The sequence below is a fragment of the Penicillium griseofulvum genome (genome assembly GCF_001561935.1).
Source record: "Penicillium griseofulvum strain PG3 chromosome Unknown contig_85, whole genome shotgun sequence".
Taxonomy (NCBI): Eukaryota; Fungi; Ascomycota; class Eurotiomycetes; order Eurotiales; family Aspergillaceae; genus Penicillium; species Penicillium griseofulvum.
Genome location: NW_024467476.1, coordinates 453,910 through 481,705, shown reverse-complemented (window position 1 = coordinate 481,705; position 27,796 = coordinate 453,910). Strand labels below are relative to the sequence as shown.

General features: G+C 50.2%; 2 protein-coding genes across 2 annotated transcripts; one reads left to right on the top strand and one right to left on the bottom strand.

Annotated features, from left to right (window-relative positions):
* Window positions 1–552: 552 nt before the first annotated feature.
* On the bottom strand, window positions 553–5,183 carry abcB (uncharacterized protein; the record flags this gene model as incomplete). Its single annotated transcript, XM_040791148.1, has 5 exons — window positions 553–787; window positions 902–1,276; window positions 1,333–4,372; window positions 4,434–4,971; window positions 5,097–5,183. 5 exons carry the CDS (start codon window positions 5,181–5,183, stop codon window positions 553–555), a joined length of 4,275 nt encoding a protein of 1,424 aa, XP_040644204.1.
* A 3,705-nt stretch (window positions 5,184–8,888) lies between these two features.
* On the top strand, window positions 8,889–27,409 carry nrps1 (uncharacterized protein; the record flags this gene model as incomplete). The annotated part of the gene is made up of 8 exons (XM_040791147.1): window positions 8,889–9,368; window positions 9,440–9,856; window positions 9,902–10,204; window positions 10,267–21,871; window positions 21,923–22,302; window positions 22,354–23,014; window positions 23,063–24,678; window positions 24,728–27,409. The coding sequence occupies 8 exons, from the start codon at window positions 8,889–8,891 to the stop codon at window positions 27,407–27,409; spliced, it is 18,144 nt and encodes a 6,047-aa protein (XP_040644203.1).
* Between the last annotated feature and the right edge of the window lie 387 nt (window positions 27,410–27,796).

Below are 27,796 nucleotides of genomic sequence, written 5' to 3'. Positions count from 1 at the left end.
TATTTCTACAACAAACAAAATTGGAGAAGGTAAAAAGTAATTTATCCAAGTCCTCTACGTATGTAATTCGTCTATTATCATTTAATTATATCGAAACAATATAGTGAGATGTTGAGAACTGCTCCAGAGGATAGCACAATGCAACCATTTCTCCGATTTAGAGGGAAATTGTAGATGAGGCCCATTGAAGCTACAAATGACATTGACTTAGTGTTAGATGATCAAGGTAAGGCATACGGATCAATATTCAAGAGCTAAAGGAGCTGTGGATAGCATCACTCCAAAATACCATAAAAGTATTGAAAGATAGTCAAAGAAGAGCATAAAATCATCACACCAGAACCCAAAAAATAAACAAGAACCAGAACAAAACCCCCAAATATACAACGCCGACCATTAAGGCCCTAAAATCCAATATGTTCTCGATATGTACCTCGAAAAAGGGAATGTGGAAGATTGTCACGCCAAAAATATCCAGACGCTCCAACCTGTGCAAAATGAATCAGACAACCGGGCCCAAAATTTCCAAGAAAAAAAAGAGAGAAAGAGAAATTAATCTGACTCCTCCGTCGCCATGGCACTTGCATAAAGTCTGCTAAAGTGCGACTTGGGCTCAGCGAGAAGCGCATACGGCTCCCCATTCTCCACAATGCGACCAGCGTCCAAAACGACGATACGATCGAAGTCAAGAATTGTATCAAGTTTGTGAGCGACAGCGATAATAGTGTGATTACAGAATTTCTCTCTGATAACGCGCTGCATAATTTCATCTGTTTTGGTGTCGATGCTGGAAAGTGGGTTAGTTAATTTCGAGTAAGGGGGGGAAATTGTATAGATCGCAAAACTCAAAGGAAATTGTCGTTCCTGCAGGGGAGAGGTGGGTCGATGTGAGGAGACTTACTTGCTAGTTGCTTCATCCAAAATGAGAATATTGCCGGGACGAAGTAGGGCGCGCGCAAGGCAGAAGAGTTGTTTTTGGCCGTGAGACAGGTGGATCTCGTCGATGTCGGTGTCTAGAGTGCCCTTTTCTTGGATTGCAGGGAGGAGCTGCACACTCTTGAGTGCTGTCAAGATGTCTCGGTCCGTACGGGTACCTGTGGGGTCGGCGTTCAATCGGACGCTGCCTTGGAATAGGAGGGAGTCTTGTGATACGCCGTTGATGCGGGAGCGGATCTCTCGTCGGGGGAGTCGGCTGATGTCAACTCCGTCCACGGTGATGGTGCCGCTGGTTAGTTCCACCATTCGGAAGATGCTCATGATCATGGAGGTTTTTCCACTGTTTTCCTTTGTTAGAATAGAGTACGGAATTTAATAGGATAATGTTGTTCTTACCTTCCGGTGCGCCCGCAGATACCGACTTTCTCGCCCGCCGCGACAGTGAGAGAGATGTCGCTGAGAACTGGCTCGGAGGGTCTGTAAGCTGCAGAGACGGAATTGAAGGCAACTGCACCTTTTGAGGGCCAGTTAGGGGGCACATCTTGGTCTTCACCAGGCTTGTCTTCAGACTCGACAGTTGACGTAAAGTCCTTGATGCGCTGGATGGAACCGATATGCGTCTCCAAGTTGGTCCAGAATGTAACCAGAAGCTTGATGCTTTGACTGAACTGGATAACGTTCAACAGGGCGACACCAACGTAGCCTGCACTGAGGGATGATCCACGCATAGCAACGACCAGCACAATCAGGAGAACAGCGATTCCTGCCACAACCATGTCTAGCGACAGAGTGAGCCAGCGCTGGATAGCGAACATGAAGTAAAAGGGTCGTTGCGAGTGATCTAGGAGAGCGATGTTCTTCTTCTCCATGGCGTGTTGCCATCCGAAGGCACGCAGAGTCACAAGCCCTTGCAGACAGTCGGTGAAGTGCGAGTACAATGGAGCCTTGGCCTCGATGTCCAAGAAACGGAGCTGGCGCGAGGTGCGCAGGTACATTTTCTGAATCAGGAACAAGATACCAAGCACGATCGGGAAGGAGATCGCTGCGTATTTGGAGGAGACGCCAATGAGCGCCATCTGTGCCAGACAGAGGAAGAAAGTAGCAACAGTGTTGATTGCGGCGATGGGAAGCTCCATGTCGATGAGCTGCAAGTCTTGACTGAACCTGTTGAGGATTGAACCGCTGTCGGTAGAGGAAAAGAACAGCATTGGAGCGGCGAGGACGGTGGTCAGGAGCTTGTGGTGGAAGTTCTCGCCAGACTTCGGGACCATGGTGATAATCATTTGCCAGCAGCCAACAATCAGTGCGAGCATGGCGACACAGCCAAGCATTGCGTAGATACCAAGATAGTGGCCAAGCTCCTGCTTGGGATGTTCAGTGTCGGACTGGGCCCACCATTTTACCCAAATGCTGGGGAATGAGATGCAGAACACGAAACCGGCCATTGCGACCATGAAGATAATCGCAGGAAGCCACCCGATGGCGTTGATGTAGTATGTGTAGATTCCGAGATCGCCACCACGGTCGTGATGCTCTGGCTCCTCAATCAGTACCTCCTTTTCTTTCTGGACCGTGTCGACACTGCTGTAACTGGGAGAGTCGGAGAATCGCTTAACGTTGTACTCCCAATCAGGCAACCCGAGTCCGAAACTTGACACATATCCACCAGTCTTGTTTAGAGAAGTAAAGTTTCCTTGTTCACAAATCCGACCACCTGCCTCCAAGACAATGATGTGATCGGAGTAGGGAAGACGTTTGACAGAAGAAGAAGCGACGATGACTGAAGACTCAATCTCTTTCAGAAGTCCCCTGGGGCCAAAGAGGCTGTGGAAGATGTGATCTTCCGTGGTAGCGTCTAGACCGCTGAGGGCATCATCGAGAATCATGATCTTTCTCCGGGCATAGACTGCTCGTGCAAGTGCGATACGTTGGCTTTGACCACCGCTGAGGGCGATACCTTTACTTCCGATGATAGCAGCGTCTCCGCGAGGGAACTGCGCGAGGTCTTCTTCCAGAGCGCAAGCCCGAATCACGGAGGTATACCATTGAGGATCATAGTCAGACATCGCGACGATGCTGTCTTTAATAGTGCCATTCATGTGCCACGGGGTTTGATCACAGTATGCAACGCTGGAAGATGCGAGCGCAACCTTGCCACCGGAACAGGGGATTTCTCCGAGAAGAGCCTTGAGCAAGGTAGACTTGCCGCATCCAGACGGCCCAATAATAACAGTGAAGCTGCCCTGAGGGATGGTCATAGTAATGTCGTTCAGAATAGGATCCTTGTCAGCTTCCCATCCAAAGCTTCCACCTTGGACAACGACAGCGTTTGAAGAAGATAGAGCGCTAATGCGCTTGAGCGACTCGACAGAGTCCGAGTTAATCGATGACAGGTCAAGGTCGTTAGCCTTGGACAGTGCGCGCTTTTCAGCGAGATCATCGAGGAACAAAGTCTGCGAGGAGCTACCCCTGCGATCAGTGTGGTCCTCTTTGTCCAAAAACTGTTGAATGCGCTGGAAAGATCCGACAGCGCCAGCGAAAGACATGAGCGCCATGACCAGGGTCAAGAGTGGGTCTGCCAAAAGGGAGAACAGAGACAGAGATGTGAAAGCTCGAGAGACGCTCAAAGGTTCGCTGGAGATACCAACATAAACACCGAAGGTGAAGATCGGGGCAAAAATACGAGTTAACCAGGCAAAGGCCATGTTGTAGACAAGAAGGGTACGGAACTTCTTGGAGATATCGAGTTCGCTGATCCGAAGACCATGAACGAATTTCATGAAGGAATCTTGCAGGCCAAGCATCTTGACTCCCTTGATTGATCCAAGCATCCCGGAAGTAGAGGAAATGCGCTTCTCGATAGCTTCCAGCCACTTGGCTTGCCGTGCGACCACAAAGGACATGCCGATGAGAGATCCAACCAAAGCAAACAGAGCGACACAGACAGGAACAACACAGGAAATTCCAAGCTGAAGTTTGAGAAGGTAGATAGCCAAAGCAATCTCAACAGAGTTTGCCCAAATTTCATGTATGGTCTGCCATCCATTGGTAATGCGCTCGACATCTGCGCTCATCAAAGTGAGCGAGTTGGCAGGATCGGTCTCCCCAAGGCTCAGACAGCTGGCCTTCTTGTACAGCATTGTGACAAGCACACCTCGGACCATGGTAATCCCGCGGTATGTGAGGTGCTGATACTGGCCCATTGAAATGGCCAGTCCGCCATAGACCAAGACATAGGCGCCAATAAGTCCGTATCCGATGTTCTGGGTACCGTCGTTGACGGGGGAACTGAAGAACGAGAGCGATCTCTCCAGGAGCAAAGGCTGGCAAAAGTTGAAGGCAACAACGCAAGCTCTGGCGGGGACAGCTGCAAGGAGAGGCCATTTGACAGTTTTCAATGATTCCCATTGGAGTGTGTTGGGGGACTTCGTTGCCACTGAATAAAATTATTAGCAAATAGAAAAACCACGTAGACCAGTAGACAGATAATTAATTACCTTTGCTCCATTTTTCATCAAACCGAGCTAGTAAACGCTCAGAGCTCAGTTCTTTATCCAAGGAAGAAAGATCTTCTACACGCAGAATGCCGGTGAAGCCGATCTTGAACAGTGGGTTCAGCCACCAGAACACCGCCTGGTTGTAGAAACCTGCAGTTGCTTCTGGGGGATAACCCGCATATTCCGATTTGAGAATATGTCTCTTCTCCACGGCCTCGAGCACGAACAGAACCAATTTCACACCGACGGCTGCTGTAGCAACAATGGCAAGGATATTATTGAAGCTGTCCGCACTGCGAAGCCATAGCGTTCTAGAATGAGCGGCATCGAAAAGCAGGCTGCAGAAGAGGTAGGAGTTCAAAACGAAGGATGGTCGCACAGAGCGCGTGTGCTCTGCATATGATAACAGAACGAGAGCGAGGACACCGATTGTGAGGATCACATTGGCTGCAACCGAGACCTTAGTGCTGTCGGCTGCCGGCAACGCCCACAAGGCTGTTTGCGCAATTTGAAGTCCTAGTAGTCCAAACCAAGCTGCCTGTTCCCAGAATAATTATTAGATAAAAGTTTTCCATAATTGACTAGTTCACCATTTTGAAAGAAGAGGGGTGTCGGGGAGTTGCATGCGAACTGCCGAAAGTAAAGTAGACGCTATCAACTTACAAGCTTGATGAGGACCAACCATGATCCCACAACCTTCTGTCGTCTTTGTGAAAGATGCCAGAGACGAACAGGAATAATGATTAGCATTAATATAATAGGTAAAATGCGGAGGATAGTCTCCTCAAATAGAAGAGAGAAATCGAATCCTCCCCGGCAAGATCCAGCATCAATACGTAGAGTATTATCTAGATCGTGGCACAAAGGCCCTGAATAGCGAGAGGATGTCATGTCTAACCTTGAACCACCTGGCGACAGAGGATGGTTGAAGAAAAGAAAGACTGTAACGAACGGGGAATTAGAATTAAAAGAGTGTATGGTTTAGAAGAACGTGCATGATTTTGGGGAACCTGCCGCTTTTTGGTCTAGATCAGACAGATCATAAAGTGACATAATAACAGTCAGACTCACTACTAGATCATCATAATAAAGGTACATAGGGCTAAACGAGGTTTGTATCCCTCTAGGAACTACAAGGAGAACTGCAACCTTGAGCTCACCCTTATGACCCTGTTACTGGTGGGCTGCATCAGAGTGGACATGAATACAACACTCAATGCAACCATCTTACAATGTAATTACTGGCAATGCCCTGTGAGCTCATCCAGACTTGGGCTAGTATGGACCCATTCAGCTGCATGTATTTTGGTTTGTTTTCTTTTTATGTTCTATTTTCATTTCATGTTTTTTTTCTAAGTATAAGACGGGAGATTGCTCTCTGATTTCATGTCTCCACTTCGAACATCTATAGTGGACTTGATTCAGGCAAATCGCGGAGGGCCTTCCGCCCCCCTTGGGGATGTGGGGGATATCATTGGCAGTAGGTCTATTTCCAGGAGGCAAGGAAACCTCGAGTAAACCCCGAGCAACACGAGGGAGTTGTGTTACCTTGCAGAACTAAAATCATCATAGTGCAATGACCTCTAATATGAGTTCTAATGGTTGTATTTGAAGTCCCGTGTTGAGTTAGGGCAAACAAATAGCTTTTCTGCTCATGTGAGGAGAAACCTCTGTATGATGGAAGATCTGGCACTTTAGGGTTCTAATACTAGCAGTTATTATTATAATTTAATTTCATTTAATCGACTTCGATTCTTATTTTCACTTTACTGCAGACCTACAATATATATATTATATATATATATATATCAAAGTAAACTTTGCTTGACGGTAGAAGCTGTCGGTGAAGAATCTCGGTTGGATCTTCTACATTCGGAGAAAACCTTGAGAGAGATATTGATTCCAACTAGTTCTGGAAATTACTACAATGATAATTTTCTAAAATTGAATGGCCAACACATACATCCGCTGAAATGGCGTTTTTTTTTGCTTTTACTAACTCGGCAGTGGCGGTAGGGATTCGATTCATCCGGGCCAATCGTTCTTTTTGACCCAAACCTGCAGTTTGACATGGCCCACCTTGAATCCTTTCGGAGTTTCGGCTGTCATCGGTATTCATTTCAACTGAGCCTGAATTAGAATCTGCATCTTCCAAGACGTGGTAGTTCGCGTGGCGGTCGCTAAGCCAATGTGCATGAGTCGGGATCTGTACCTACAGTCCCTGACGAGTAACTGTCCCCGAGATACCGACCTGACCAGGGTAAGCCGGTTTTTAGTTTTGCTTTTTCCTCTTGTCTTGGAAGCGTGGTTGATGGGTGGCGAGTTGTCATGATACTCTCCACTAATGTACATTAATGCTCACATGTGCAGTAGATTCCAAATAATCCTGCGGCGGAGAGACATTTCCGTATTTGTATAACCCCAAAGAAAAGGATATTTGACTTTGGGGCTCAAATGCAGTGAATTGATGTATCTGGTGACAATGAGATTAACCTGTCAAATATCTCCATTGTCTGTTCGCACCGGGAGCTAGGGCTAGCCCGTCACCAGTTCTTCTCAGCCTTTCCCGTGTGGATCTTCGGTGAATCTCGTATTTCCTATTGGTACAGTCTCGGAGGCTTCGATCACTAGTGAGAATAGTGCGAATACAAATGTACGTTCCAGATCATTGGGCTTACTATAAACGAGAGCGATTCAAGAAAAACAAGGAAAGGAAGAAAAAAAGTGGGAAAAAAGTGGAAAAGAAAAAAGAAAAACCTGAAGAAGGCAGAAAAAGCAATCATATTCTAAAGCAAAGCACATACTACACCACAACGCATGTTTCTCTTGGATACCTACAGACGGGAAGAAACTGTGGAATATTTTCCCCTTTTTCGCTTTAACTTTGTACACCATGTATTCTTATCCATCTATTGAGTACATGTATGTAGTAATGTATAAAAATACATGCCAAGTCAACAGGCTCGCTTAAGCCCCCATCCCTTGTTGACCCTTGCAGTAGTGACTAGTGGCTTTCTGTACACATCAGGTTCGCATTACATTATGTGATGTGAAAATTTTTATAAAATAGCTCAAATGTGATTCTGAGATCGAATCCCTTAATAAAGGATAGAGTATTTTACTTTAAGCCAAGTATTCCTCCGATCATCTTCTATCCTTGTATATTCCGATAATAAATCTGATATGTCCGACCTTGCCCCCTGGGGAACTATGGTGATGACATCAGCTTGGGGTACAGGATTCTTCTTAGCCTGAATACCCAATCTCAAAAGGCATCCAAGCCATGGTGTGTGAACACGGTAAATTAGCTTTACGATCACGATCGCTATACAGGATCGACACCGCCACTGATACCCTCACTGCGGTAGTGCCTGAACTGCGCGGTAAATCCTGGTTCGCCCCATCCTAGCTCGCCACACCTTGCTGATGCAGGCCCAAATTCTCGGATATCCGTGCCACGCGCACCGATCACAAGAGGTCCCCAGAGTAGAGGTGAGAACCGAGCTTGGAGCAAGTATTCCGGGGTCGGTGCCATGTGCGCATCAGTCGGTGTACATCGTAAACGATAAACGCCTCACGAGGCTCGTATACCTGCAGTGATGCCGATGCATGAGGGATGACAAAGTCTATATCCGCAATGTGAAGCGAGGATATACGGCATATGCCCATTTTAGGATATGTACCTGTTCTTTAGCTTGCTGTAAGCGGACTTGAAACAGACAGCAAAGCTAGTCACGTCAGCCTTGGGACCTTGTCAGATCCAGGAAAAGGATAATAAACAATATACGACCATCCAATTTCGACATTCGGGACCAAAAGGAGATCCCCCGATGCCTTGCTCACTACTACACCCACGTTCTAGACTGCAAGGGATCCTGATCGGGGGAGCTGCAGGCACTTGGGAGAATTCCCCCACGGAGTTCACAGAGTAGGACATTTCCCCTGCATTACCTTTCAAGTGGGTTAGTCCTTTTACGAAGGGTTACATTCGAAAATAGATATAGAAATTCAGGAAAAAAAAAAAAGAAATGAAAAGGCAAAAATGTCTTAGTCTGACTTGGTTCCACAGGGGGGGCCAAGTATACGCCTGATCCACGTATTGTCTCTTTCTCCCTTCAATCTAGATTCCATGCAAGGAATATAGCCCATTTACCAGTGACCCAAGTCACTGGCGCTCTATTACTGGATACTGTGGAAAGTGTGGCCATGCAGTCTTAGCCCACCGGACATGGTGATTTTCGAGCTCGTAAAATAATACTTTTTTTTAGAAAAAAGGGAAAAAGAAAAGCTGGGCATGTACTTAGTTATCTAAAATAACCGAGCTCATCCTTGCCCGCGCGCGCTCAAGTTGACTGTTGAATTAATACTGTCGTTGATCCTTTACCTCAGGGCCTCTCTTTCTTCGGAAAACACAAAACGAAAAATAGAAGCCAGCACGTCTGGCCATTAGACGCCATGGCCCAATCCACCAAATGCTATCTTCCTAGGTTCGCTTCGATGGTGGACGGGCCTAAACGCCCAGTCTCGATGAAGACGAGACCAACAGCTGCTCAACATGCGCAGTTAGTAACCGCATGGAATGAAGGCCGTCTGAATCCAATCCTACGAGCTACGTGGGCGCTCTTGTTACATTACTACATCCGCTCCGAGGATATATGCTTCGGTTACCAACATCTCGACGGCGACTCCTCTCCCAAATCATATGTACAGCGTTCTTCCGGCGTTAACATTTCCACGATCCGCATATCCATCAACGACAACGACTCCCTCACAGAAATTGTAGATAAGATGCGCGAAAACAGTCCGAGCCGTCGTGGAAGCTCGGAGGCCGCTTCCGAGCGATATCTTCCTTTCAACACCATCTTCATGCTGCGCACATACGACCCACCTGCTTCTCCTTCAAAACCTATGCTTGCGACAGCTCTCCCGGACGAGGTTAGTTCAAAAACATAAGCTTTTGGGGAGTTCATTCAGATGAGAATTGAGTTCGCTAACAATCCGCGCAGTGCCAAGTCCGTCTTCATGTTAAGGTGCTGCGTGGAGACATCAGCATCTTCCTTGAATGGCGCAAGGGCGACATGTCTGGGGAGCAAATGAAGAGTATTGCAAGCATTTTCGACCAGCTGCTTGCCAAAGTCCTTTCCGCCGAGAACACCGCTATTAGCCAGCTTAATTTGTTCTCCGAGAACGACTGGCAACGCATCCAGAAGTGGAACTCCACTATCCCACAGCTCCACGATCGTTGCATTCACGAGGCGATCCACGAACAAATGTTGAGCGGACCTGATCGTGAAGCTGTATGCGCGTGGGATGGAAGCTTGACGTTTGCCGAGTTGGACCATCAAGCGTCGAAGCTTGCATGTTATCTTCGCATGCAAGGAGTTGGACCGGAGGTCCGCGTGGCTTTGTGCTTCGATAAATCTGTGAGTTGATTACTATTGGGAGTTGAGTGTATACTGACTGTATAGAAATGGAACATCGTCGCAATGCTTGGCGTGATGAAGGCCGGTGGAGCCTTCGTCCCGTTGGACCCAACTCACCCAACTTCCCGACTACAATCTCTCATCCAATCGGTTCAGGCACCGGTTGTGTTATGTTCCCAACATCTGACTGAAAAACTTCGGACTATCGTGAAGACTTTAATACCACTTTGTTCTGATACACTAGATCCTCTGTCTGAACCCGCCGACGGTGTCAATCTTGCATCGGGTGTAACAAGTCAAAATGCGGCTTACGTTCTTTTTACCTCTGGATCAACAGGAGAACCCAAGGTTAGTCATTTTTAATTGAATAGAGTTGTAATATCTGAGCTAAGCTGACATGTGTTCTGCAGGGAACCCTCTTGGAGCACCGCGCGTTCCTGTCCGGGGCTATGGTGCATGGTCCCGGTCTGAAAATTTATCGCGAGTCACGATGTCTTCAATTTGCCGCCCACACATTCGATGCCAGTTTGGCGGAGAGTTTGACGCCACTCATTCATGGTGCATGTGTGTGTATTCCAAGTGAGGAGGCTCGCCTCAATGACATTGTCACCACTATCAACGAGATGCGAGTCACTCAAGCCTGCTTCACGCCATCATTTGTCGGCTTTATTGAAATTGAGAGTGTCCCGGGACTGGAGAGTTTGGTTCTGGCCGGAGAGGCAATGTCGCAATCGCAGCTGGCCACTTGGTCGAAAATCAAACTGGTCAATGGTTACGGACCTACCGAGGCCAGTGTCGCATCCGTGCTCAACTCCAATGTCACACCTGAAACCGATTGTAAAGATATCGGACTGCCCATTGGTGTTAGGACTTGGCTTGTGAACCCTGATAACCACGATGAACTGGTTCCAGTGGGATGTCCTGGAGAATTACTTTTGGAAGGCCCACCCCTGGCCCGGTGCTACGTGAATAACCCACAAAAGACAAACGAATCGTTCATCTACGACCCTGCTTGGACTACCTTGGACCCTGAAAATCGCCCTAGCCGTAGATTTTACAAGACAGGTGATCTTGTCAGGTACAACTCCGACACGGGTGCCCTGAATTACATCGGCCGGAAAGATACACAGGTAAAGGTTCACGGACAACGAATCGAGCTAGGCGAAATTGAGAACCAGTTGAGCAAAGCTGTGAACGTCACTCACTGTTCTGTTCTCTTCCCCAAGGCTGGATTCTCCAAGGGACGGCTGGCGGCAGTTGTCTCATCCACGGGATTGCTTGCAGAGCAGTCTGATTCGGACTTGGAGCCTCTACGACTCGTCTCCGCCTCGAAAAAGGCAGAGCTTGTCCCAGGCATCCGAGAGCATCTATCAGCTCGCCTCCCCACTTATATGGTCCCGGCGGTTTGGCTGTGTGTTGAAGCTCTGCCACTTCTGCCATCAGGGAAACTAGACCGCAAGGGCATTTCCACTTGGGTCGCAGGTATGGAGAGTGATCCGGATCTCCAGAGAAATGCCTCTGTTCCAATCGTGGGCACAGAGGCCTCACAGCCTACCAACGACAGAGAGGAAGCTTTGGCTGCTGTATATAGTCGTGTCCTCAATATTCCCCTCAACCAGCTTAATCTAAACGAGAGCTTCCTCGCTCTCGGCGGTGATTCCATCGCAGCTATGACATGTATCGGTCTCTGCAAGAAGCGAGGGTTTTCCCTCTCTGTACAGGAGCTGCTTCGCAGCAAATCAATCCGCGACCTCGCAACTCGCGCAAAGACAATCGATCACCTTACGACTTACGAAGAAGCTGTTGATGAAGCATTTAGCCTGTCGCCCATCCAGATCCTTCACTTTGGTGTACGAAAGGAGGGTCAAGGCCACTTCAACCAAGGAATCCTCACTCGTTTGAACAAACCAGTCGATGAACGAGCTCTGCGCAAAGCTGTCGAAACTTTGGTATCTCGACACTCCATGCTCCGTGCACGATTCACTGACACAGGATTTGCGACCGCATCGAGTCAACATGTAACTCGCGATATCAAGGGATCTTACCGATGGCGGATGCACAATCTTAGCAACATGGAAGAGGTCAAGATTCATGTCGCCGACAGCCAGTCTTCTATAAACTGCTTCTCTGGGCCGTTACTTGCAGTTGACTATTTTTCGGTCAAGGGCCAGCCGAATGTCCTGTCAATGACAGCCCACCACTTGGTTGTCGATATTGTCTCGTGGAGAATTATTTTGGAAGATTTGGAAGACATAATCTTAAACCCCGAGAAGACAGAAACCAGTGATGGCTCCTTGCCGTTCCAGACCTGGTGCCGCCTGCAGAATGAGCACTGCAAAACCCTCCGCGCTGAGCAGAAAGTTGCAACCGATGCTCTTGCTGCACCTAACTTTGGTTACTGGGGCCTAAAAGACACTCAAACCACATATGGTGATGTGGATTGTGCCTCGTTTGAGATCGACCAGGCCCATACCAATTCCATTCTGCTCGAATGCCACAAAGCTCTTGGGACCGAGCCAATTGACCTTTTCCTGGCAGCAATGCTACACTCATTTGGCCGAGCGTTTCCCGATCGCTCTCTTCCAACAATCTACAATGAAGGCCATGGAAGAGAAGTTTGGGATCCATCCATTGATATCTCGCACACTGTTGGCTGGTTCACCATTCTGCACCCAATCTTCGTCTCTACATACAAGTCAGACGACCCCATCGATACCCTTATGCAGGTGAAGGACCTTCGCCGTCGTGTGTCAGACAATGGTCGCGCAGATTTCACTAGCCGCATTCTCCCAGCCCAGGACAATCAAAGTTCCGAGCACCCCCATCCCTTTGAGATGTCGTTCAACTACGTTGGTCAACATCGAGACTTGCAGAGGAAGGACGGTCTCTTCCAGCTTGTTGACCAGATGGCTGGTGAAGCCGGCCAAGGAGGCGGTGCTGCTGACTTTGGAGTCGATACTCCCCGCTTTGGTCTGTTCGAGATCTCTGCCATGGTCGTGGCTGGGAAGGTTCGATTCAACTTCTCCTTTAACAAGTACATGGAGCATCAGAATCGCATTCACCGATGGGTTTCTGAATGCCAGGACCTACTTGTAACCCTCGCTGAGCAGCTTCCTACCCTCGCACCCCGTTTGACTCTCAGCTCATTCCCCCTGCTGTCCTTGAGCTACCCTACCTTGGACAAGTTACTCAATGAGACATTGCCTGCTATGGGCATCGAGTCCACGAACCTTGTCGAGGATATCTACCCTTGTTCCCGCATGCAGCAGGGTATCCTCCTTGGTCGCAAGCGAGATAGCTCCTACTATGCCGTTCACGATACCTTCGAAATTCGACCCACCGGATCTGGCCAGCCAAACCTAGATCGCCTGGTAAATGCATGGCAGCAAGTCGTTTCTCATCATGCGATGTTCCGCACGATCTTCGTTGAGAACCTCACTCCTCGGCACCCATTCTGTCAAGTCGTGCTGAAGAGTTACGACGCTACTCCTGTCTTCTTGCAGTCCTCGGGAGAAGATGATGTGCTTGCTACCTTCGATAGAGAACAGCCTAAGGATTACAGCGAGCCCGAACCAGCGTATCGTTTCACTATTTGCCAAACACCCACTGGCAGATTGTTCGCCCGTATTGAGCTCAGCCACGCTGCAATGGATGGTAACTCAATCTCAATCATCTTCCGTGACTTGCAGCTTGCATATGCCGGAAGACTTGAGGAAATTCCCCAGCCTCTGTTCAAGAATTATATAGAGTACCTCCAGGATGCTCCAAAGAAGGCTAGCATCAACTACTGGCGCTCGTACTTGGATCAAGCTAAGCCGTGTCACTTCCCCGCCCTCACCGACGGCCAACAATTGGCCAAGGCACTTCGCTCCATTCCCGTCAACTTTGGAGCACTCGGCGAACTTCAAGGTGTCTGTGAGAAGCGCGGAATCACTCTCGCAAATGTCTTCAACGCCGCGTGGGGTCTTACTCTCCGCGCCTTCTGTGGATCCGATGATGTTTCGTTCAGCTACATGGCATCCCTGCGTGATGTGTCTGCTGATGGCGTCCAGTGGGTTATTGGACCAGTCATCAATCTTCTAGTCTGCCGCATGAAGGTTGATGATGACGCGAAGCTCAGCGATGTGCTGCACCAAATTCAGAACGACTACATGGAAAGCCTTCCCTACCGCCACACTTCACTCATCGACGTTCAACATGCTTTGAAGCTGTCCGACACCAATCTGTTCAACTCTGGTGTCTCCTACCGCCGGCTTCCCAGTTCTAAGGATGCTATCAGCAGTGAGATCGAGTGTGTCGAGGTTGGCTCGATCCACGATCCCGCTGAGTTCCCAGTCTTTATCAACATCGAGGCCATGGACTCTACTGCCCGCATTGATCTCAACTACTGGACTACCAATCTCTCTGACTCACAGGCTGCCAATGTGGCCAATACATATCTTCGTTGCCTCGAGAATATTGTTTCAAATATTGACGGCCAACTTCGCGAGCTAGACAATTTGAGCGAGGATAACAGATCCCAGATTATGGCGTGGAATAGCAAGTATCCTAAGCCCTTTGAGAAATGCGCCCATCAAGTTGTCCAAGAGATGGCCAAGAAGCGCCCTGATGCGTTGGCTGTCACTGCTTGGGATGGAAACTTGACTTACTCTAAGTTGGATCAATTCTCCTCTCGGTTAGCAAGTTACCTCGTCACCTTCGGCGTCGGCCCTGGCACCCTGGTCGCCATCTGTTTCGAGAAGTCTGTGTGGAACATGGTCTCCACCTTGGCAATCATGAAAGCTGGTGGTGGCTGTATCCCAGTCGACACACCCCGGAGCCTGGAGCTTGTTGAGCAATGGATTGTCGATAACGCCGTGCAAGTCGCCCTGGCCTCCCCGGAAAACGCACATGTCCTCGAGGATGCCGTACCGTACGTGATTCCTGTGAGCGAGTCTCTCCTCGAGTACCTCGCAGACGAGGTCCTCAACCCCGCGGCACAATCATCCGACATTGCATACGTTGCTATGACTGCGGGCACATCTGGCCCCGCTAAGAGTGTCATCCTTGACCATTCAGCTCTCATGACCCGAGCTGAGGCGTTCGCTACCACCATGGCAATTGCCGATGTGTCTAGGACTCTGCAGTTTGCACCCCATACATCCGATGCATTCATCCTCGAGGCATTCGGTACTTTCATGTGGGGCGGCTGCGTTTGCATCCCGGCTGATATTGCTCCCTCTAACTTGGCCACATCTATCAATACACTCCATGTTAATGTTGCTAGCATCACACCGACAGCTGCAAGTTTCTTCTCGCCGAAGGATGTCCCAGGACTGCGATCCATTGCCTTCGGCGGTGAAGTTGTTTCTCAGAGCGTTCTCGACCGCTGGCAGACTGATGATCTCCAACTGCAGGTTTTGTATGGAACATCTGAGAGCTCGGCTGCTTGTTTCCACGTCTTTTGTTCTCAGGACGAAAACGGGGCTGCTCTTATTGGAAAGAGCACGTCTTGCATTTCGTGGGTAGTTGACCCATCCAACCAAGATTGCCTTGTCCCGATAGGTAGTGTTGGAGAATTGGTACTCGAGGGTCCTGTCCTTGCGCGCGGGTACCTCGACAACCAGTCCATCGAGAGCTGCGATTTCTTCGAGAACGCTGCTTGGCTCAGGGCAGAGGGTCAACACCGTCTGTTCAAGACCGGGGATCTTGTTCGATACAATTCCGATGGCTCCCTAGTTTTCGTCGGCCGAAAGAAGGATAAGAATGTATCCGCCTTGGCTAGCGAGCTTATTCAAACTCAGGCCTGCATTGATGCCTTCGTTGACCACAACAAAAAGTGCGTGGTACAGAGTGTCCAGCTGCAATGTGAGGATATCAAGACCAATGCTCTCGTTGCTTTCGTGGTTGCTTCGGACACAACTCCAGTCACTTTTGGAGATCACATCCTTATCCTCCAATCCCCGACTCCCATCCTGAAAGACGGCATTGCTAGCCTGCATTCCAGTCTGAGTACCAGTCTTCCTGGCAGCAAGGTTCCGAGTATCTACATCCCCATCTCTTCCCTCCCCTTGACCATCTCTGGAAAGCTAAACCGCCAGGCCCTCCAAAACGAAACACAAGCCCTTTCAAGGAGTGCCATCGAGGCCTTCGACATAAAGCGTTGGAACGGATCCAAGGCTACTAACCGGACTTCACAACATCACAGTCTCTCAGAGGGTAATATCGCCTTCTGGAAGGAGTATCTCGGAGATGTTGAACCCTGCATTTTCCCGGCGCTCTCCCATGATGCAATCGATAATGGCCGGTCCACCCGCACGCTCAACAAGCAGACAGCCAATATCCACGCCTTCAGCAGAATGGCTGGCCTCCCTGCTGAAACTCTCTTCCAGTTTGCCTGGGCCATTGTCCTCCGGTGGTACACTGGCTCGGATGATGTGTGCTTTGGTTATTCCACCTCAGCCTTGGAGACGAGATTGGACGCCGAAGGCGTTGCTGCCTGCCGTTTCTTCGTCCAGAACGATCAAAAGCTGCAGCAGACTCTTCAAAAAGCAAAGAAAGACTCGGAGAACAGTGCATTGAATGCTGCTGCTTTGGATGCAGTCAAACATCAGCTTGGACTTGATGATACAACCATCTTCAATACCTCCTTGATCTATCGCCCAGCTTCCACTATTCCCAAAGGAAGCACCCGTGAACCAACCACCTCCAGTGCTTATAAGATTGTTGTTGAAGCCCAAGTCTCGCATTCATATGCGGAGATCCACTTCAACTACTCCTCAGCGACCCTTTCCTCCTTCCAGGTCAGCCATGTTATGGCCATGTTTGACCAAGTGTTGGACGACCTAATCGCTCACAACCTCCATGACCGTGTCATTGGAGATATCAATGTGCTATCTGAGCGCTCGATCCGCCAGATACGTGACTGGAATGCCGCATCGCCCCCTAGAGTCGAGAAGTGTGCCGACGAGCTCATCCAGCAGCAGGCCCTTCTTCACCCTCGCGCAGAAGCCATCTGCTCTTGGGACAAGAATTTCACTTATGGACAGCTTGAGATTGTCTCCAGTCGCTTGGCTCGCCATCTCTCTAGTATTGGAGTCAAGCCCGAAGTTTTCGTCGTCCTGTGCTTCGAAAAGTCAGCTTGGGCTGTTGTTGCCCAGCTGGCTGTTCTGAAAGCAGGCGGAGTTTTTGTCTCAATTGACCCAACCCACCCCGAGTCTCGACTCAAGATGCTCATCGATGAAATTGGCACTAAACTTGTCTTGTGCTCATCTTCAGTCCACACCAAAGTTTCGAAGCTGTGCGCGAAATCGTTCGCTGTCTGCCAGACTTCGATCTCCCAACTTTCTGACTCGCCTTTGGCCTTGCCTGGTGTCCGTGCTACTCCGAACAATGCTGCGTATGCTATCTTTACCTCGGGCACTACTGGAAAGCCAAAGGCCACTGTTGTTGAGCATACCGCCCTTAGCACCACCGCCATCGCCATGATCGATGCCCTTAACATGAACTCCACAACCCGTGCTTTGCAATTCTCTAACTACACGTTTGACGTCAGCATTCTCGAGATCATGATGGTTCTTATGACGGGTGGTTGTGTGTGTATTCCCAGCGAGGAGGAACGTATGAATAACATGGGTGGTGCCATTCGCCGCATGGAAGCCACCTTCATGACGGCACCTCCTGCTATTGTCAATACTCTAGAGCCGAAGAATGTGCCCTCCCTCAAGGTCATTATCACAGGCGGCGAGAAGATGCCCGCAAACCACATCGGCCGCTGGGCAGACCGGTGCGTTATCAACGCGTATGGCCCATCGGAGGCCACCGTCGTCGCCACTGTTGGTGTCAAGGTTGATATGGAGGGTAACCGCGTCAATAACGACCCCACCTCCATTGGAACATCTTCAAACTGCAGAGTCTGGATTGTGGATCCAAACAACTCCAACCGTCTGCTGCCCGTTGGCGCTGTTGGTGAATTGATTCTTGAAGGAAGCAACATTGCGCGTGGATACCTTGCCAACGAAGAGAAGACCAAGGCCGCCTTCTTCGAGAAGCCTGCTTGGAACCGGCATACTGGGTTGCAAGGAGTGTTCAAACGAAATGACCGCATGTACCGCACTGGTGATCTTGTTCGCTACAACAGCGATGGCAGCCTAGCCTTCATCTCCCGCAAAGACACTCAGATCAAGTTCAATGGCCAGCGAATTGAACTAGAGGAGATCGAACAACAATGTCTCCAATGCCTGCCCGAGGACTCGCAGGTGGCTGTTGATGTCGTTGTGCCCGAGGAACGCACCATCGCCAAAGGCCTCGCCGCATTCTTTACCGTCCATGATCCTGAATCCAACGGGGGAAGCAGCGATCAATTTACTCCCACTGTTCCTGGAGCTGACCCACTGCTACTACCCATCTCTGTGTCTAACATGGATGCCATTCAGAAGCTGAAGAGCTCTCTGCCGGAACTTCTTCCTCAGAGCATGATGCCCCGACTCTTTTTCCCTATTCGCAACTTGCCTTTCACGTCCTCGGGGAAGATTGACCGCCGAAGACTGCGGGCTATGGTTCAAGGCTTGTCTAAGGAGACCCTCAAGTCTTACATAACTTTCGACACCTCTAACCGAAGGGAGGGCTCTTCAGCCACAGGCCTCGAGGTCAGGCTTGTGGCCCTTGTGGAAAAGACCCTCGAGCTTGAGGCAGGCTCTGTGACGGCAGATGACAGCTTTTTCGGTCTCGGTGGTGACTCTTTGTCCGCCATGAACCTCGTGGGCGCTGCTCAAGCTGAAGGTATTGCACTTACCGTCTCCAGCATCTTCAATTCCCCAATCTTGGTGGACATGGCCAAGACCTGTGTCGTGTCCGATGGAGCTGCTGAAGTTGAGCAAGAAAGCATCAAGGCATTCTCCCTGTTACCTTCGGGGGTCCACCTCGAGACCCTGATGGACGAAATCAGCGATAGCTGCGAAGTGTCTAAGGACCTTGTCAGCGATGTTTACCCATGCAGCGCTGTGCAGGAGGGTCTTCTAACGCTCTCCATCAAGCATAACGGTGCTTATGTTGCGCAGCCTTCATTCCGCCTTGCTGCTGGCATTGATGTGAGCAAATTCAAACAAGCCTGGCAACGAACCGTCGCAGACTTGGAAATTCTTCGCACTCGCATCGTCCACACCGAAGCTATGAACTTTGCTCAAGTTGTCCTGAAGGATAGCCCCATCTCCTGGGTCCAAGCTGAGTCCTTCGATGCGCTTCCCAACGACATCCTTCACTTGCCCAAGCAAAATGGTGCGGCTTTAACTGGTTATGCCATGGTGCAACCTCGTGGCTCATCTGATAGTTACTTCGTGTGGTCTGTTCATCACGCCCTTTATGACGGCTGGAGTATTCCTTTGGTATTCCGCAAGGTCGAAGAGAACTACTTCGGCTCGCAGGCCAAGCGTGCTGGAACCCCTTACAGTTTGTTCATCGACTACCTGGTAAAGAAGGACATGAAGGAGTCCGACACTTTCTGGAAATCATACCTGGCTGACCTGTCGAGCACTCCTTTCCCTCATAATAAGAGTGCAGTGGCTGACGCCATGCGTGCTGGTAACACCCAGTACCACAGCATGAAGATTTCTCGCACCCGCAACAGTGTTGATTTCACAATCCCTGTTCTCATGCGGGCTGCATGGGCAATTATCATTGCGACACACACTGCCTCTGGTGATGTGTGCTTTGGCGAGACCTTGTCGGGTAGAAATATCGATCTTCCCGGTGTTGCAGATATTGCAGGTCCTGTTCTGACTACAGTGCCCACCCGTATACAGGTCGACAATGCCATGTCCACTATGGAGTATTTGCAGAAGATTCACCAGTCGACCACAGAGATGATCCCGCACTTGCACTCTGGTCTTCAGCGCATCCGGCAGCTGAACAAGGATACCGCCACGGGCTGCGACTTCAAGAACCTGCTTGTGATCCAACCGGGTGATGGTGAGCTCGACAACAAGATCTGGATCGATGAGAAACGTCAAACAAGCGAAGACTTCTTCACCCACCCTCTTGTCGTCGAATGTGGTGTTACCAAAACGAGCATCTCCTTCACCGTCCACCACGATGAGCTCGTCATCAATGGATGGCAAACCAAGCGGATTACCGAACAATTTGCGCACGTTCTACAACAATTGATCAACATGCCCAAGAACAGTACGAGCACGCTCGATGATTTGGAGGTCATCAGCCCCGAAGACAAGGCTGAAATTGGTACATGGAACCAACGTATCCCGCTGACAGTGGAGCGGACTGTCCAAGATTTCATTCGCGAGAAGTGCGACGAGACTCCTAACGCACAGGCTGTTTGTGCTTGGGATGGCGACCTTACCTACAAAGAATTCTGGACCCTCGCATCTGGATTCGCCAACTACCTGGTCTCTCGCGGAGTTGGCCCAGAAGTATTCGTCCCAGTTTGTCTGGACAAGTCGGCTTGGGCGATGGTCACCCTCATCGCTATTCTCATCGCTGGTGGTGGGTACGTGCCTTTGGATCCCTCCCACCCAACCTCGCGACACGAGGAGATTCTCGCCGACGTGGGTGCCAACATGATATTGTGCACTCCCAACTATACAAACCGCTATAGCAGGGTCGTGAAGACTGTGATCCCCATTAGCAAGGAAACCATCAAGGCCTATGGCTGCCTCAAATCAGCTTCCCGTCGTCGCACTGAAGTCAAGCCCTCCAATATGGCCTATGCTCTATTCACCTCTGGTAGCACTGGTCGAGCCAAGGGAATCATTGTTGAGCACCGCAATGTGGTCAGCAGTATCATGGCATTCGCGCCGTGGGTCCGCATGGATGCAACCTCGAGAGTATTCCAATTTGCTTCTCTCACTTTCGATGCTGCTGTTATGGAGACTCTTGCGATCCTCATGGTGGGAGGTACCATATGTGTGCCCAGCGAGGACGACCGTCTCAACGATGTTGCTGGCGCCATCCGTAGACTCAATGTCACTTGGACTTTCCTCACCCCTTCAATTGCTAGCATCATTGAGCCCGCCTCGGTGCCTTCTCTAAAACATCTCGTTTGTGGTGGTGAGAAAATGTCTAATGAAGTCATCACCAAGTGGGCCAACTCTGTTCACCTCATGAATGGGTACGGACCGACCGAAACGTGTGTCTTTGCTGTGGTCGATACTGCAGTGGCCGCCAATCGTGATCCTGGGCGCATCGGTTACGGTATTCCCAGCACTCTCACCTGGATTGTTGACCCCGACAATCACGATCGACTTACTCCCCTGGGTGCAATCGGCGAACTTGCACTTGAGGGTGCTCCTTTGGCCAGAGAGTACCTCAAAAACCCTGAGAAAAACGCAGAAGCATTCACCTCGGACCCCTCTTGGATCAAGGACTTCACTCCCGCGGTTCCAGGTCCTCGCCGAATCTACAAAACTGGTGATCTTTGCTACTACAACCCAGATGGTTCCATTCAGTACATCAGCCGGAAGGATCACCAGGTCAAGTTACATGGCCAACGGATGGAGCTTGGTGAAATCGAGCATCGCCTTTCTGAGGATGCTCTTACCCGCCACGCTGTCGTCGTTCTCCCCAAGAATGGCCCACTTAAGCAGCGCCTGGTCACTGTCATGTCGTTGAACAGTGTCGCAGCCGATACTAAGCTAATTTCTGACAAGCCCTGCGAGCTTGTTGATGAGGACGAGCTTGAACGTCATGCTTACAATGAGCTGGTTGAAGTCCAGCAGAATCTTGAGAACCAACTGCCCATTTACATGGTCCCGCAGACTTGGGCTCTCATCAAGAAGCTTCCCATGCTTGTTTCTGGAAAGCTTGACCGAAAGAAGATCACCGCCTGGGTTGAGGATATTGATGATGCATCTTACGAGCGCATCATGGCGGATTACGATCGTATCAAGCGTGGCAAGACTGAAGAGAAGCCACAAGAAAAGGAAGAGCAGAATGGATCGCTCAATATCGTCCGCCAAATCTTTGCACAGGTGTTGAATATCTCCCTACAGAAGGTCAATGTCGACCGTTCTTTTGTCAGCTTGGGTAAGTAATCCATCGTTTCGAAATAGTGAACTTACTAACTGGTTTTTACAGGCGGCGACAGTATTACTGGAATGGCTGTCATTTCTCGCGCTCGCAAGCAGGGACTTGTTTTGACACTACACGACATTTTGCAGAGCAGGTCTGTGAAGGAACTTGCTCAAACCGCGAGTTCCAAGGCACCTGTCTCTCAGCGCGAAGAGAAGTCTGGTGAAGGATTTGCGCTTTCACCTGTCCAGAAGCTCTACTTCCAGAGCTCGGACTACTTCAAGGGCGACGCTCGCTTTAACCAGAGCATGACTGTTCGCATCGCTCGCCGCTGCGAGGGCGAAGTCCTCAAGCGCGCTCTCAAGGCTGTCATTAGCCAGCATGCTATGTTTAGGGCACGCTTCAGCAAATCAAGTGACGGCACCTGGCAACAGAAGACTACAGCGGTAAGCTCACTAGAAGACCCTCGTCTAACATGCTCTAACTCCGTCTCGCAGGAGGTCGATGAATCTTTCCAATTCCGCGTTCACTCTGTCAAAGATACCCGGGACATGGTTCCCAAGGTTGCTGAGAGTCAAAATTGCCTGGATCCTATCAATGGGCCTATTCTGGCAGTCGACCTCTTTAACCTTCGTACGGGCGGTCAGGTTTTATTCCTTGTCGCTCACCATCTCTGTATTGACATGGTATCGTGGCGCATCGTTCTCCAGGACCTCGAAGAACTCGTTGTCTCTGGATCTCTTTCACTTGAAAAGGCACTGTCCTTCCAAAGCTGGTGTGCCATGCAGACTGAGAGAGCCAAGACGCACGACGCTGCTATCGCTCTGCCATTCACCCCTGAGAAGCCAAACTTGCTTTACTGGGGCATGCAAGACGCGCCTAATGTGTATGGAGATATCAAAATGGAATCCTTCACGTTGGGCGAGGATACTACCAAGTTTATCTTGGATGGCTGCCACGGCGTCTTCAGGACTGACACTGTGGACATCTTGCTGTCTGTCATAATTTACTCATTCGGTCACACTTTCACCGATCGCAAGGTGCCGACTATCTATAACGAAGGACATGGCAGAGAACCCTGGGAAGCCGACATTGATCTTTCAAGAACAGTTGGCTGGTTTACCACCATGGCGCCTTTGTTGGTGGAATCTGAGGCTCGTAAGTTTCTGATACCTCATTTTGGTGATGACAGGCTAACAGGAAAAGGTGCCCTCAACGACATTATCAAGCGTGTCAAGGACACCAGACGCAAGATCGCCGACAACGGGCGTCCTTACTTCGCCAAAAGTCTACTCCAGGATCAGGCTGCCGATTTCCCTGTCCCGTTGGAAATCCTGTTCAACTACCTGGGCAAAATGCAGCAACTTGAGCGAGCCGACTCGCTCTTCCATCACCATGGTAGCGTCTTCGATGGCTCGGACTTCGCTGTCGCAGGTGACATGGGCCCCCAGACTGCTCGTTTCGCTCTATTCGAAGTATCCGCTATTGTCATAAAAGAACGTCTTAATGTTGCTTTCACTTACAACACCAAAATGCAACACGAGGGCTCCATTCGCCGCTGGATTCTTAAGTGCAAGCAGACCCTCGAGAAGGATATCCTCACATTGAAAACGGCTACTCCCGAACCCACCCTCAGCGACTACCCGCTGCTCCCAATCAACTACCACGGTCTGCAGATGCTCACCGCCAGCACCTTCCGCAAAGCTGGCATTCGGAACAAGGATCAAGTCGAGGACATTTATCCCTGCTCTCCCATGCAGGAGGGCCTCTTGCTCAGCCAGCTCCGCGATCCCAATGCCTACATGTTCCATACTGTGTTTGAGATCAAGGATGGGAAATCTGGAAAGGTCGATGCTGAAGGAGTTACCCGTGCCTGGCAAAGACTCGTCGACCGTCATCCTGTTCTGCGAACTATTTTCATCGATAGCAACTATACTGGTGGATCCTTCGATCAACTTGTGCTCAAGAACCTTTCTGATAATATCCTCCGTGTCGAATGCCGCGATTCGCAGGTAGAGGAGAAACTGGCTGCCGTCTCCCTTCGTGACATGAACGGGATGCGCCAATCGAAGCTTTCTCACCAACTGACTGTCTGCAAAACGGATACCGGTCGTGTGATCCTGAAGCTTGAGATTAACCACGCCATTATCGATGGTGGTTCCGTGGATGTACTTCTCCGTGACCTGACTCTCGCCTATGAGCGAAAGATTTCCGAGGGTTCAGGACCTCGCTTCAGCGACTATATCAAGTTCATCAGAACTCAGAGCCAGAGTGACGCCCTCAGACACTGGAAACAATACCTCGGTGGAGTCCACCCATGTCATCTCGCTCCGTCGGCTGTGTTCGAAGCCAAGAGAGAACTCAAGGGTGTCATGATGAACTTCCAGCGATTCCCTGAGCTGCTCAAGTTCTGCGAGCGCGCCTCCGTGACTCTCGCCAACCTGACCCTATCCGCCTGGGCCATCGTGCTGCGCCAGTTCACTGGCTCCGATGATGTTTGTTTTGGATATCTTTCTGCGGGCCGCGATGCCCCTGTCAATGGCATTCAGGATATGGTTGGAATATTTATTAATATGCTCTGCTGTCGAGTCCAGTTCTCTGACCAGCAGACCCTGACTGATGTGTCCAAGAGTGTTCAAGATGATTATATTCGATGCATCCCTCATCAAAGCTGCTCTCTGGCAAGCATCCAGCATGAGCTTGGCTGGCAGGGACAGTCCCTGTTCAATACTACTTTGTCAATCCAGAACCACTCCGTTGCGGGTGGTCCCAAGGACAAGGGACTGTCCTTCAATCTTCAGCATGCACATGACCCGAGCGAGGTGAGTACAATCCTATCGATGCTGCGTTTTGGCTACTAACTCAATTCAGTATGCGGTTACTGTGAACGTTGAGATTGCCCGAGGGCAGGAGGGCATTCTTTTGAGATACTGGAACGATATTGTGTCGGATGATGAGGCACAGACTTTGGCTGACACAATCGCCAAAGTCTTCACTGGCTTCATTGAATCCCCGGCTGCGACTCTGTCGCAATCGACATTCGCTTCCGAGTCTGAACCTGAGTCAGTTGATTGGGACCGCTCCCAATCTACACTCGCTGAAAAGGCAAAGTCGACCGGAGAGATGATTGACAGTGCTGCTATCCAGAAAATTATTGATGATCGTGTTCATGAAATTATTGGTCGAATGTTGAGAGAAGGAAAACTGACGGTGCCTCCCATTCGTACGGATGGGTTGCCAAGGTACGGTGGTCCTACAGACGCCATCGCGAGCTCACCGTACCAGTTAGGTATAGAAGGAGAAGATGACTCGGGTGTTTCTTCGGCGGCTTCCCGCCCCAGTGAGGATGGGATGTCGGCCGATGTGGAAAGGAAATTGTGGAATCTTTGGAGCACAGCTCTTGGCCTCTCACCCAACGTGGTGAGACACCAGGATAGCTTCTTCAAGTTGGGCGGTGACAGCATCACCGCTATGAAGATGGTCAGTGCCGCTCGGGAAGAGGGCCTGGTACTTACTGTTGCAGATGTCTTCAACAATCCTGTCTTTGAGGACATGCTAACAACAGTGCGGGCCGCCAATGTCACTCAGCAGATGCTGAATGCTGACCTCAAGTCTGGCGGCCACAAGGAGGTTGATAGTGATTTACTGAATATCACGCCGACGACACTGGGGCCCACCCCCTCTTCTGAGAGCCTCGAAGTTCTCAGACCATCGTGCGTCGACGATGCCGCGGTGCAGAGCGGTATCTGTCCCAAGATCGGTGTCTTCAAGGGTGGCATCGCAGATGTTCTCCCTGTCACCGACTTCCAGGCGATGTCTCTAACGGCTACTCTCTTCAAGTCCCGATGGATGCTTAACTACTTCTATCTTGAAGGCAACGGTCCCCTGGACCTCAGACGCCTTCGCGAGAGTTGCTTGAAGGTTGTCGCTGCATTTGATATTCTGCGCACAGTCTTCGTGTGCTTCCATGATCAGTTCTTCCAGGTCGTGTTGCGCAAGATCCGTCCCAGCATCTTTGTTTACGAGACCGACCGCGCTCTTGATGAATTCACCATGACTCTTCAACAGAGAGATCGCGAGTACGGACCCCGCGAAGGTGAGCAGTACGTGCAGTTCTACGTTGTCAAGAAGAAGGGCAGCGACCAGCACCGTATCTTGATCCGCCTTTCCCACACTCAATACGATGGAGTGTGTCTGCCGAAGATCATGGCTGCCATTAAGCATGGATATGAAGGCACCCCGTTACCCCCGGTTACTCCCTTCGCTGGCTACCTGCGACAGTTGCCAGGCACAATCACCCCAGACCATTACCGCCATTGGACCAATCTCCTCAAGGGATCCCATATGACCCAAGTTGTCCACAGGAAGGGTACCAGCATGTTCCAGAACGTTGGAGCATTCACCGAGATTCACAGAAAGATTGAGATCTCGCCCACTGCCCTTGGAAATGTCACTATCGCAACCGTCATGCAGGCTGCCTGGGCCCTGGCCCTTGCCAAACTTTCCGCTCAGTCCGATGTTGTCTTCGGTCTGACCATCAGCGGTCGCAACGCCACAGTACCCGGTATTGAGAACACTGTCGGCCCATGTGTCAATGTCATCCCGGTGCGCGTGAATCTCAGCGAGCACTGGACCGGTGTCGATCTCTTCCGCTACCTCCAAGACCAGCAAGTCTCCAACATGCCTTTCGAATCCCTAGGCTTCCGCGAGATCATCAAGCAGTGTACCGACTGGCCTGACTGGACCTACTTTACTACCTCAGTCTTCCACCAGAACGTCGACTACGAAGGAACCATGCAGCTTGACAACAACAAATACCGCATGGGTGGTGTCGGTGTCAACGACAACCTAGCCGATCTAACCATGGTGTCTCGCCCCTCCGGTGAACGCGGCCTCGATGTAACCCTAGGCTACTCCGAAAAGGGACCTATAATGCCATTCTTCGCATCCAAGGTCCTCGATATGGCCTGCGAGATCGCACAATCCCTCGTTGCAAACCCAACCGCCGCACTGCCCTCCGCCGGTATGCTGCGCTCTCTTCCACCTCAGACAATTGACGACCTGCCTCGACCAACAGACGAGCACTTCCTCAGCGCACACCTCAAGTCGCGCTCCATCGCAGAGCTACTTGTTCATTCGGACATTCTGTCTCGCTCATGGCACCAGGTCCTACCCAGCCGCAACACCCCGGCCCGCATCGACCCAGAGCCTGAAACTCCCACCCACCAATCCGCTTTCCAGTTGGACTCGTCTTTCTTCGACCTCGGCGGTGACGTCTTCAATCTGGCCCAGCTTACCTGGCTCCTTGAGCAAGAGGGGTTGAAAGTCCGTCTCGAGGATCTTATTGAACATCCTTCTTTCCTCGGCCAAATGGCCGTGCTGGCCTTGCATAACGCCAAGCACCAGGACGATATTCCAACAGAGCTTCTTGCTACCGGTGCTGCATCGCCTGATCCTGTCTCTCGTGTTGAAAAGAAGAAGACATGGGAGAAGGCTATGACCATTGCGCGGAGATTGACTGGACGCACAAGCGTAGTCTCTACTCGAGCTTGATATTATGATGAGCTCGAATCCGCGCAGAAAAAACACAGAAAAGCCCAAAAAAAGAGGCTCGAGAGGGAAAAAAAAAAAAAAAAGGGAAACCCACAAAAAAAGGCCTTTCGGTCATTTCATATGTCTTTGTTTATGTTGCATGTTCTATGTTTTGAATATCTTGTATTGGATGGCCTTTGTCTTTTTTGGCTTCTAGATTGGGTACATACGGCTGGATACTCACTACAGTCGCTCTTTACATCTTTCTTTATCTTTGCTCTGCCATTTTTGTGCTTGCTGCTTCTTTGTTATACTATAATATGCGGAATCTTGTCTATTGAATACTCTCATTATAGAAACGTAGTGAAGTAGATCTTTTAGCTGATATAGTAGGCTTGTAGGAAATGA